At 49.4% G+C, this 12,417-nt stretch overlaps 1 protein-coding gene across 1 annotated transcript in view; it reads right to left on the bottom strand.

The window, feature by feature from the left end:
- Window positions 1–1,947: 1,947 nt before the first annotated feature.
- Window positions 1,948–12,417, bottom strand: part of VAV1 (vav guanine nucleotide exchange factor 1) — a 37,496-nt gene continuing 27,026 nt past the window's right edge. The window contains exons 14-24 of the mRNA XM_069083173.1: window positions 12,280–12,377; window positions 12,052–12,074; window positions 11,479–11,524; window positions 11,135–11,271; window positions 9,995–10,060; window positions 9,780–9,811; window positions 6,568–6,684; window positions 5,149–5,236; window positions 4,447–4,561; window positions 3,106–3,260; window positions 1,948–2,648 (exon numbers count right to left, since the gene is read on the bottom strand). Of these exons, the coding sequence (XP_068939274.1) occupies window positions 2,595–2,648; window positions 3,106–3,260; window positions 4,447–4,561; window positions 5,149–5,236; window positions 6,568–6,684; window positions 9,780–9,811; window positions 9,995–10,060; window positions 11,135–11,271; window positions 11,479–11,524; window positions 12,052–12,074; window positions 12,280–12,377 (931 nt within the window). The 3' untranslated portion in view covers window positions 1,948–2,594. The remainder of the gene's footprint in view (window positions 2,649–3,105; window positions 3,261–4,446; window positions 4,562–5,148; window positions 5,237–6,567; window positions 6,685–9,779; window positions 9,812–9,994; window positions 10,061–11,134; window positions 11,272–11,478; window positions 11,525–12,051; window positions 12,075–12,279; window positions 12,378–12,417) is intronic.

The raw sequence follows: 12,417 nt of genomic DNA, 5'->3' as shown, positions 1-12,417 counted from the left end.
CCTCCCTCCTCAAATCTCTGTCTCTCTCTAGGCCATCTTTCATAGCCCTTAAAAAAAATAAAATAAAAAACACTATCGTATTATTCTACTGCTCAAAATCTTTCCATTAATCCTGGTTGCTTCTTGACTACAGTTCAAAGGCCTTAGTCTGGCATTCAAGGTTCTCTCCACTACCCTACCACCTAGTTTTATCTCATGCTACTCTGTGGGCCATCCCAATTAGACTACTTCCCATGCCTGGAATACCCCACCTTTCCTACCTCCGATACTTTGTTTCAGATATTTCCTATATCTGCCTTGCCCTTTCTCCTCCTCTTTACAAGTTGTATACCCTTGAAAACTCAGCATCAGGATTTTCCACATTAGTTTTTCCTGATCCCTCCAGGGGATAAAAAACTTCTCCTACCTTGGACCAAACATGGCACTCTGAAGTCTGCTGTGCACCTGTCTGATGTACTTTTAAAAGTATTATCGTGCATTACACCATTTTACATCCACCCATTGCACCATCCCATCCCCCACCCCTCCTGCATACAAACTATAAGCTCCAGGAGGGCAAGGGCCATGTTTTATCCCAACTTTTGATCTTTTCCCAGACTGAGCACAACATTCTATACATGAGGAGCCTAATAAATGATGGTTGAATTAAACTGAACTGAATGTCCAGGATTGTGGAGACTGAGACTCAAGGTCATGCAAATACTCCATGTGACTAAACTAATTTATGCCTCCCTTCATGTGGTGCCCCCAAGATCCTGGGGCCCAGGGGAAGGGTAAGAGTAGGCGTAGAGACTCTGGACCCTCAGCAGGGCCCTGCCCAAATTCCTCCACTCCCAACACACACACACACACACACACACACACACACACACCTGTCTGACCCAGTACTCAAAGTCCCAGCAGTAGACATTTGCTCCTATGTGGTGACCCTTTCTCCCAACCCGCCACCATTACCACTCACCATGAAAGCACCAGATCCTGTGTATAACAGAAAGAGCCCAGGGAGCCAGGAGGCTGAGGTTCTAGACCTGGCCCACTCACTAACTAGCTGTATGACCTTGGGCAAGCCTTTTTAACATCTCCAAACTTCTGTTTGTTTACTGATTTGGACCTGGCTGAGATTTCAGAGGACATTTAGCCCAACCCTTTCCTTTTACTGATAAGAAACTTAAACCCAAGAGAGATGACTGGGCCAAAGTCACAGAAGTAATAAGTGGCAGGGCTGAGATTAGAACCGAAACCCTGTGTCCTCAAATCTACCACAATGTCTTTTCCACTAACCCCTGATGTCCCCTAGTAAAAGGGGACTTAGTCTGGCAAATCACATTCTGTGATTTGAGGTCATGGGCCAGGTGTAAAGCAGGTTTGGTCTGGAGAGAAAGGGCATAACCAGGGACAGCAATCCCTCCCTGCCCCAAGAAGAACACCTCTCGTGGGTCCAAATTAGGTATGTTTCCTTCACTTTTTGACAGCCACCAACCATTCCCTCTGGGTCCACTGGGGCAATAGCCCAGGAAATCATTGAGATGGTGTACAACTGTGGGAGGTGGGCCTTCAGTGTGTCTGCTTTTCTTGTGTGAAGTACTGCATATGAGAGCAGGAAAGGTGCCTTAGGGATCTAGCTGACTCATTTTACAAAGGACGGAACTGAGGCCCTGGGAAGGAAGTGATTTACCCAGAATCATGCAGGGATCTTAGTGGCAGAGCTGGAATTAGAGACCAAATGCTCTAATCCCACCACATCACCTGCTCACCCAGCCTTATCGCTCCAGTTTTCAGGTAAGGAAAGAAAGGCCCATGAAATGAAGTCAGTTGGCCAATGTCATACCACTAGTGAGCGGATTTAAGATGAAATTTTCTGGGTCCAAATCTAGTGTTCTTTACACTTCATACCAACAAATGCACCCTCATTTTACAGGTGGGTAAACTGAGTCCCAAAGAAGAGAAGCAACTTATGTAAAGTCTTTATTTGTAGATATGTTACACATGTGATTCTGTATGTCTGAACATATCTCTGCATGTCTGGGATTTTGTGTCTCTATGTCAACCAACGTGTGACTGTGACTTCCAGTGGGGATGTGTGTGTGTGTGTGTGTGAGATCGAGAGACTCTGTGTGTGTGTGTGTGTGTGTGTGTGTGCACCCACATGTGGTGATGGGGGGAGGGAGGAATGATAGTGTGGAGCAGGAAGTGGTAAGGCTGACAGAGAGATAGGGCAGCCCCCCCCAACCTGGGGGCCACCTAGCTTCTGCTAGGCAGATGCAACCCTAGCTCATCTCTCTCTCACCCCCTCACCAAAACTGAAGCTTCCTTTCTTCTTTCTGGCCTCCTGAGAGATGAGCTGTTAGGCTTCTTGTGGGCAAGGAGCCCCCCATCCCCAGGACAGACCTCCCCTCTTCTTTTATATCTTTATTTAAATTGGTTTCCTTCAATCAAGGAGGAAACCAGAGTTTCATAAATTAGCAGTCCCCAGGGTCTGGGTCTGAGACCTGATAAGAGCCCTCCTAGGGAGCCCGAGTGATCCCCCTCAGGCTGGTCTCAGAGGTCCCTGCTTCAGGTAGCGTCACAACTCTGTAGAAACCAGGCTCCCAGCCTCAGCAATACTCAGAATAGTCTTCCTCCACATAGTTGGATGGGAACCAACCAATCTAAAAACAGACAGGAAGAGAGAGAGGGTAAGATTAGAGCTGGCCAGGGGCCCTCCTGGACATGCCCTGCCAGCTCTGCTGGGAATCTTCTTCTGTGACATTGGAAGGAAGGAGGGTCTGGAGCCACCCTCGGCCTGCCTCCAGCAGCTCCCCATGGCCTACAGCTAGGTTTCTTAACCTGGGTCTGTGAACCTGGGTTAATTGGTTTTCTTTGTAATCATGTGTATTAAATAAAATACATTAAATGCATTTGAAAACATTTTTCTAAGAAGGGACTCCATAGATCCATGACATAAAAAAGGTGAAGAATGCCATGCCTATGGGATGAAGCTTGGACTCCCACTCCTCAACTTAATATATGAAGCCAATCCAGGCTGACCTCAGCCTTCTCCCCTCCCCACCTCCTACCCCCACTCCATCTGGACCCCTCCCTGGCATCAGCCCAGGCCCAGCTCACCCGGCCATAGATCTCCCCTCGCCACCAGCCCTGATGTCCCTTCTTGCTGATAATCTTAATGATGTCGCCCTCCTTGAGAGACAGCTCCGTGCGGTCCCGGGCACAGAAGTCATAGCGGGCTTTGGCCGACCCAAAGTATCTGGTGCTCCCTGCAGCTGAAGACAAAAACCACTTCACAGCCTGCTTGGTACCTCAGTGCCAAAGGCCCAGACAAAGCAGTTGGCACAAGCAGAACAAGTGGAGGGTTAGGGGGGAGTGAAGGGGGAAATGTGGACAGCAGTTGGCCCCCATAGAAGAGTCATTCTCAGACAAAGATGCTGCTCAGGAAGACAGGCCCTTCAGAACGTGTCTGCTTGTCCTCCTGAGGGCAGTCCCCTCTGCCACCTAGCCATCACTGACTCCATCTGGCCCTTCCTTTATAGCGGGACTCCACGAAGGAGGATGCCCTCTGGCAAATCCTGCTCCTTACCTCCAAGCACACACATAAGCCCCGGGTCCCAGAGATGGAAGGAACCTCCAAAGTTCTGAGCCCACCAGGAGCCATGCCTGGGAAGAGATAATCCCTCTGCTCTGCGCTCCTGGAGACCCTGAGGTCTTAGCTTCACCCCAGGCTTTCCTCCATGGCCTTTAGTGTCCCCCCATTCTGCATTCCCTCCTCACACTCCACTGCCACCCACAGATGTCTCCACCATCAGAATGGAAGCTCCCTGAGGGCAAGGGTTGTCTCTGCCTTGGTATCAGTATTGTTACTAGCACATAGTAAGAGCTTAATAAATGCCTATTCACCAACCACCCCTGCCTGGTTTCTCTTCTCTGGAGTCAGGGTGTGTGTGTGTGTGTGTGTTTGTGTGTATTGGGGTGGAAGGGATAGAATTAGTATGTGTGCTCTTCTAACATGTGACTAGAATAGTATGTGAGTGTACAAGGGAGAGACAGTGAGACAAAGAGACAGTGACAGAGAGATGCAAAAGAAAAAGAGAGATAAACAGAGACAAGAGCATGGAAGGGCAGGTGTGCATAGACCCACTCTCCTTTGTGTACTGTCTTCTCCCCTCTGTCCCACTTACAAGGAAAGCTCCTTGGGGGCAGACACTGGGTTGGGTTGTTGTTTTTGTATTAAATGCATTTTTGTTCATTCATTTCCCTGGGCTCCAGGTCACAAACTCATAAAAAGTAAAGCTGAAAGAAACCTTAGAAATCAAATGACCAACTTCCACGTTTTACAGATAGGGAAACTGAGATCCAGAAAGGTTAAACGACTAGACTAAGGTCATGAAGAATTGGTGACAGTGGAATTTGAACACAGGACTCAAGACTCCAAACTGCCCTGTGAGAGCTTACCTGGAGCTCTGGCAATGGCCCTCCTCTCTGGTTCCTTAAAGGGGAACTGCAGCGTCAAGTCAAGGGACTTGAAACAATCCTTCAGGGAGTTTTGCCGGTAAAACTCCACCAGTTCCTAGGAAAGAAACACAGTGAGCAGTTAGGAATCCTGGGTCTGGGAGCTGCCCAGCAAACATCACCAATCTGTGCCTGACGCAGAGCTAGGGAGAGCCATCCAGGCCCCTGGGAGCCCTTGAGATTAGGAGAGAAGACAACTGTCTCTGGGAGGAGCCTTACTGAACACTCACACTCCCCTTCACACCCTCCCAGGTGTACATACACCCATGCCTGCACACACACACACACACACACACTCCTTCACATCCTCCCAGGTATACATACATTCATGCCTGCACACACACACTCACACATACACTCACACACCCCTTCACACCCTCCCAGGTACACATACACCCATGCCTGCACACACACACACACACACACACACACACTCCCCTTCACACCCTCCCAGGTACACATACACCCATGCCTGCACACACACACACACACACACACACACACTCCCCTTCACACCCTCCCAGGTACACATACACTCATGCCTGCACATGCACACACACACATGCACACACACCTGTCCAGCCTCCCAGATGTGACTCTAGACACCTTTCCCCCTCCCCCACACTCATCCCACAGGGTCCTCACCACAAGCCCCCTGAAGGCCTTCTTCTCCGTGATCCGGTACAGCCCCTCCCCTGTTGTGATCTTAATATGCTTCACTTCCACATTGAACCTGCCCAGACAGACGGACACAGAGAGAGATGCCAAGCAGGCCTTTTTTTGTAATCCCAGGCAGAGTGCATCTTTCTCCCCACGGTCCCGACCCACCATGGGACAAATGGGAAACATTTGGACTCCAGGGTATCTGACCCATCTTTGGAAGCAGGACTTGTAATGTGCCAGGAGGGAGCATTTGCTGGGCATGCAGCCCGGCCCCCATCAGAGAGCAGGGCACTACCCAGAACCTCTCTCAACAGACATCCCCTGGGGCTCCATTCTACTGTGGCAGGCTGCTGCAAGCTATGGGACAGCAAAGAAAGGGTCTAAGACTAAGACCTTAGGCCAAGGGTCAAGAAATGATCCTTCCAGGCTTTGGGGGGTGGTCATGTGACTAAATCCTACCTTAGCCATGTAAGCTGGTGCTATTGGAGGCTTCATTTAAGAGTAGCATGGCATCCTTAACAAGGAAGGCAATAGACCTGTGGTCGTCTGCCTGGACAGACCCTGTCTGAAAGGCTGTGATTGGTTCTGGGAGCTGAGGCTCAGAGGACAGAGGAGGGCAGCCAGAGTAATAATAGCTGACATTTATATAGCGTCTAGTTTTACAATTATTATTGCATTTGATCTTCACAACAACCCTTGGAGAAATATGCTATTATTATTCCCATTTCACACATGAGGAAACTGAGGCAAGTGACCTGCCCAGGGTCACACAGCTAGTGAATGTCTGAGGCTGGGGACCACCAGGCTATAGGAGGACCAAATGATCAAAGATCAGAGGATCTTTAGGGGGGAAAAGAAACAACTTGGGGGGGATGGGCTGGCCATCCAAGTCTTCAAAGGGCTGTCATGGAGAAGAGGAGTTTTATTGGTTCTACTTGACCCAGGAGAACAGAATTAGGTCCAGAGGGAAAAGGCTGCAGGGGCAGCTGGAGATTTGATGCACAGAAAGATTTTCCTGGCAATTAGAATGGGTTGCTCCCACTCTAGGAGGCCTCCCTGGACGTCTTCCAGTGGACATTGAATGGTGATTTGTCTAGGATGTTATAGGAGGGGTTTCTGGGTATACATTGGCCTCGATGCCCTTTAAGGTTCATTCCAACTCATAGCAAGAATGATACAGTAGAGCCTTGGGTGGAAGTCCAGAGACCAGGTTCAAATTACCTTGGGTCTCAGGTCCTCTTCTGTGAAATGGCAGGGAGAAGGGCACTAAATGGCCTCCAAGGGCCATTCCCTCTCTGAGCCTATGGTCCTCTTGTTCTGAGCACCTATGGGGGGAGTAGGCAGGAGGGCAGGGACAGGTGTATATCTCCCACTCTACAACCCAGGACAGGGGCAAGTTACTTGATACTGATGGCAAACTCTGCACTGTCCTTCACCCTCTGCCGCACCAGGAAGGTCCCATCAGAACGATCGGTAAGGATGTTCTCTGCCTCTGCACGCTCCATGGGGCCTGCATACCTGCCAGACAGATGACCACAAAGGAAGGGGGTGACTGCAGGCCAGGCCAGTCCGGGCCAACAGTGCCTCAAAGCAGACCATCCTGACCTGGGGTAATAAGAGGCACCAGGAAGGAGGGAGGGGAGCATCCACTGCCCCTTCAGAGAGCCAGGCACTCAGCTCCCCAGCACTGCCCAGAACTTCTCTCAATAGACATCCCCTGGGGCTCTATTCTACCAGGTTGGTGAACCTGGGAGGAGGGCCAGGTGCCCAGCAGCACCCAGCACTCCCCACCTGTTCCCCCTCCTCCCCCCAGCCAATCACAGCTGCAGAAACTCTTCATTAGAACTCCTTTTGACTTAAGCAGGGCTCTCCCACAGCTCCTTTAAAAATGCAGCCAAACAGATGGGGTGGGGTGGAGAAAAGGTATTAGAAAAGTGCCTTCAAGCACCTGGGGTCTCCTGACCCCACATACAGTGTTCTCTCCTCTATACCACCACAGGAACACCAATCCCACCTCCAACCCATTAGTCCCATAGTGATAACAGCAGACGTTCTGCATGGTGCTTTAAGGTTTGCTACATGTCTTAAGTCTATTACCTCATTTGCTTCTTTGGCAAAGGCCAGATCTTGACTCCACATCCAGCCCCCTAAAAGCACTGGGCCATGCCACCCCTCTCCCCAACATTTCACAGAAGAGGAGCCTGAGATCCAAGGTCACATGGACAGTATCAGAGCTGGGATTTGAACCTGGTCCCTGGACTTTCAACCCAGGGGGGCCCTGCAGAGTACTCAGTACACACAGGCATAGACAGACTTTGATTTAGACAAGTCTTCTATGCTTCCGTCAATGTTGTTGTTGAACTGTTTCAATTGTGTCTGGCTCTTTCTTTGTGACCTCATTTGGGGTTTTCTTGGCAAAGATACTGGAGTCGTTTGCCATTTCCTTCTCCAACTCATTTTACAGATGAGGAAACTGAGGCAAACAGGGTTAAGTGACTTGTCCAGGGTCACATAGTTAGTATGCTGGATATGAACTCAAGTCTTCCTGACTCCAGGCCTAGCAGGCATTCCACCCACTGTGCCACTGAGCTGCCCCTTTCAACAAGGAGTGTTCATCAAATCTGTATAAACTGAGCCTGTGAGGCACTATGGAAAGGGCAAGGGATTTGGAGCCAGAGGACCTAGCCTCTCATTTCAGCTCCAGCTTTTAGTCTTTGTGACCTTGGGCAAATCACAACTCCTAGGCCTCAATTCCCTCATCTGTAAAAGGAAAGGTCCAGACTCGGTGATCTTTAAGATGCTTCCCAGTCTAAATCTCTGAGCCTCTGAGTCACAATTTAGACGCCCTTGGATGGCTGATGAGTCTTGTCCCCACACCCCTCCCAGTATGACTGAGGGCTCCCCCAGGACAGGGACTGGGCCGGCTCCATCACTCCTGGCCAAGCACAACCCAGCACAAGGGCCTCCTCCCAGGGGTGTGCTGAGGGCAGCATTCCAGGATCAGATAATGGAAAAGAAAGTGCTCAGTGAGAGTAGATGAGAGGCTATTATTACGGTTGTGTTTTTTAATCTGACTATGTCTCTAATTCTGTGTCTTGTATGAAGTAAGAGACTGAAGAAAAGCCAGACTCCACCTCATCGAGGCAGTGAAAAGTATGGAAGATTGGGAGTCAGAGGAGCTGGCAGTACAGCAGAGGCAACATGGCATCCTGGCTGGTCTGGTCTCAGACACTTAACTAGCTGCGTGACCTTGGCCAAAGTACTGGTAACTCTCTGGGCACTAATTTGTCCAGAATAATAATACCTTGTAGAAACTATCTCACAAGGATATAAGAATCAAATAAGATATTGGATGTAAAAAAGACAACTTTATGAGTTTTAAACTCATATGTCAATTATTAATCATTGTTATCCCACTTCTTTCATGTGTGACCTTAAACAGTTCACTTCAACTCAGTCTGCTCATCTGTAAAAAGGGGTTGGACTGGATAGCTAGAAAATCCCTCATTAAGCACCTAAATTATATACTAGACTGTGCTGACCTTCAATGTCCCCTCCATCCCTGTGATTCCAAAATAATCCCAGTATTAATTAACGTTTATACAGGACCTTAAGGTCCACCTTCTACAAGAAGCCTTCCCTAACCCCTCGGGATTCCAGTGCCTTCCCACTTCTGTTTATTTCCTTTTTTTCTATATGTAGTTTGCTTTGTAAATATCTGCTTTCATGCTGTTAGACTGGAAGCTCCTTGAAGGCAGGATTTGACTTTTGTCACTTTTTGTATCCCTAGTGCTTGGCACATAGTAGTTGCTCGAGATGGGTTAATAGGTAAGTTCTTCTCTCACTGTGTACTGAACCAGGCCTCCATATTGCTTCCAGGCCATCTCCACCACCCAATACCTCTCTCAACCCCCCACTTGTCTTCCCCATAAAAATGTAAGCTCCTGGAGGGCGGGGACTGTCTTTCTTTCTCCCTGTATTTGTGACCCCACCTCTTGCTTAGCCCAATGCCTGGCATATATTGTTGTTGTCATTCATTGTGCAGTTGTTTCAGTCCTGTCCAATTCTCCATGACCCCACTTAGGGTTTTCTTGGCAAAGATACTGGAGTGGTTTGCCATTTCCTTCTCCAGTTCATTTTATAGGTGAGGAAACTGAGGCAAACAGGGTTAAGTGACTTGCCCAAGGTCACACAGCTAGTTAGCATCTGAGGTTGGATTTGAACTCAGGTCTTCTGGACTCCAAGCCCAGAGCGCTCTATCTGCTGTACCACCTAGCTGCCTTGTGGCATATAGTAAGCACTAATTAAATACTTTATCTATCTAATTATCTTAGGGTTTATCTCATTTGTTTTTCACAACAAGACAGTGAGGCAAATGCTGGTATTAGCCCCATTTTATAAATGAGGAAATTGAGGGACAGTGAGTTAAAGGACTTGCTTAAGTCACACAGCCAATGAGGATCTAAGGCAAGATTTGAACGTGGGTCACCCTGACACTCAGCCCAATGTTCTGTACAATGCTGAATCTTGTGACCCTGTCCTGACACCTTGGCCTGAAGATATCAGAACACCATCTGAGGGGAGGGAATTGTGTCCTCTCTTCCCAGACTCACCAGAGATGGACAGACAGGTCCTGTGGGGGGCCCTAGGAGAAACACAGAAGAAACAGTAGGGTCAGAAAGAATGTTCCAAGCCCATGGAAGCCTGAGCTCCTCCCGGCCCCTGGAGAGCCTGGGATAGCCACACACCAACCCTGGGACAACCTCCCAAGGGGACTCCCCCTCTCTGGCCCAGCTGGACCTGGGACAGGGGCCCAGGCCACACTCACATGAACATAGGGCTTGACTTTCTTGCAAGGAAACCAGCCTGTCTCGTTGGTAGCCGTATTCCTGCCCTGTGTGTCAGGGGGAGAGGGTTGACATTGATAAAGGGGTATTATGGGGGCAGAGGGGAGCAGAGCAAGCGTGTCTAGCTGCTCCTCCATTGGGCTGCCTGTCAATCTTCTCATCAATCTGCCTCTCTACTTGTCCATGCAAAGTCTCTCTACTCGTAGCCTGACTTTTGTCTTGCCGTTTTGGGTCATCCTAATCTTTGATGCCACGGAGATGCTGGTTCCCATTTCTCCATGCCTTTATGGTTTATGGAGCATTTTCATCACATTTACTTTGGGATGGAGTGAAGCAAGTATTTTTGCTCCCATTTTACAGAGGGGAAAACTGAGGGTCAAAGAAGAAAAGAGATTTTCCCAAGGTCCCAAAGCTATTAAATGTGTGCTGGTACTGCCTCTCTCATTGGCCTGAGTCTGCTGAAAAGGGGGTTAACCTTCTTGGCTGCCCATAGCCCTCCTCCTGAGGCCCAGAGCTCTTCTTCTCCCACCCCAGCTGTCATTCCAGTTCTGAAAAAAACATTTTCCTGGTCTAGGGTTAAAGGGACCTCTGGAGCCCAGGAAGAAGACAGAGTGATTGATGGGCACGGAGGAAAGGAACCAGACTCCCTAAATCCCCTTCCTGATTCTCTCTTCAAAACTTACCCCATATATACTATATACTCTCTCCTATTCCCTCCCAAGAAGGAAGGAAATAAGCATTTATTAAACACCTACTGTATGCCAGACACTGCGAAGTGTTTTACAGCTATTATCTCATTTAATTTTTTTCCCTTTTCTTTTTTTGGGTAGGCAATTAGGGTTAAGCAACTTGCCAAGCCTCACACAGCTAGTAAGTGTTAAATGTCTGGGTAGAATTTGAACTCAGGTCTTCCTGACTCATTTGACCTTTACAATAATCCTGAGAGGTAGGTGGCATTATGATCCCCATTTTACAGATGAGGAAACTGAGGCAGACAGAAATTAAATGACTTGCCCAGGGTCACACAACTAGTAAACATCTGAGGTCAGATTTGAACTCAGGTCTTCCTGACTCCAGGCTCATTGGTCTATCCAGTCTGAGGACTCTGTCCCAACCCTCACCTGCCACCAGTTCTGCTCAGCCTCTGCCTTGGTCAGCTCCACGATGTCTCCTGGGTTCAGCCTCAAGAAAGGGCCAAAGGCTACAGGGGGTGGAGGCAGCCCATAGTATTCCTGGCACACCTCCATCTTGGGCAAGCCTGAGAAGCAAGGTGGAAGAGGGGAAGAGCAAAGGGCAGGTAATCAGGGCTCAGCCTCCAGATGGCTGGGGAGGCTAGGAGCCTGTATGTTGCTCCTAGAAGGAGGATGTGGAGGGCCTCCGGGGCATTTCCTTCCTCTCCCAGACACCTCCCAGCCACCACCCAGCCCCACAGTGGCCAGATGGGACTTCTCCCAGAGGGACTTACCCAGCTCATTCTTCCTCTTGTCCTGGGCCAATCGGTTTGACTTGTGCTAAGAAGAGAAGGCAGGAAGGTGGAGCCTAATTCCTGCTATCTGTGCCCCCCCCCATCCCACCTTCCTCTTCTATATGCCCAGGAAAAATAGGAAGGAAAAGAGTATCAAGATGATTATCCCCATTTTACATAGAGGGAAACTGAGACCCACAGAAGTTAAGGGACTCACTCAATGTCACATAGCTAGGAAGTGTCGGAGGCACGATTTAAATATAGGCCTTCAAGCTCTACGTCTGTGGTTCTGTATATTCCAAATCCTGCTCTCCTTCCCAAACTGTAAATCCTGTCCTACAGTCCCCAGACTCCTCTCCTAAATCCCAAGACCAGCCTCAGCCCCAAGCTGGCCAGTCTCCTGTTTCTGCTTCCCCAACCCCAGTTTCTGACCATTGGTCCTGAGTCTGCTCTCCTGATCCAGATGTCACCATACCCAGAGCTGGAGGACCAGATCTGTGGGTTCCAATCCTGGCCTTGACCACCCCCAGTCCTGGCTTCTGCTACTGCCCTGGGAATGGGGACCTGCCTTACCTTTCTCATGGTAGTCCCATGATCTGTATGGAAACAAGAAAAGAGGGTCATTCTGATGTCAGAGACCCTGGGGAGAAAAGGGGAAGCATATCTCCCCACATACACACACACTCTCCCCCAAATGCCAAAGAGTCAAGCAGTCTGAAGCTCCCCACACACACTTACCATAGTCTTTCATAGTTACCCCTGCTGTGACCTATATCGCCAGTGTGACCCCTCCCCACTTACCTGAGCTATGTCTGCCACAGGGAGGCACCCTCCCCAGACACTCCTTGTGGGCAGGTGCCCTGCAGCGGTGGCAGCGGTATCCTTGGTAGAAGGTGCCTCTGGTGGTAGGGTTGGGGGTACATTAATGAGTCCTGCCCT

Source organism: Petaurus breviceps, unplaced genomic scaffold, assembly GCF_028583685.1.
Source record: "Petaurus breviceps papuanus isolate PSGF00001 unplaced genomic scaffold, PetGlider_PUasm1.0 172, whole genome shotgun sequence".
Taxonomy (NCBI): Eukaryota; Metazoa; Chordata; class Mammalia; order Diprotodontia; family Petauridae; genus Petaurus; species Petaurus breviceps.
This window is presented reverse-complemented; position numbering and strand designations above follow the sequence as displayed.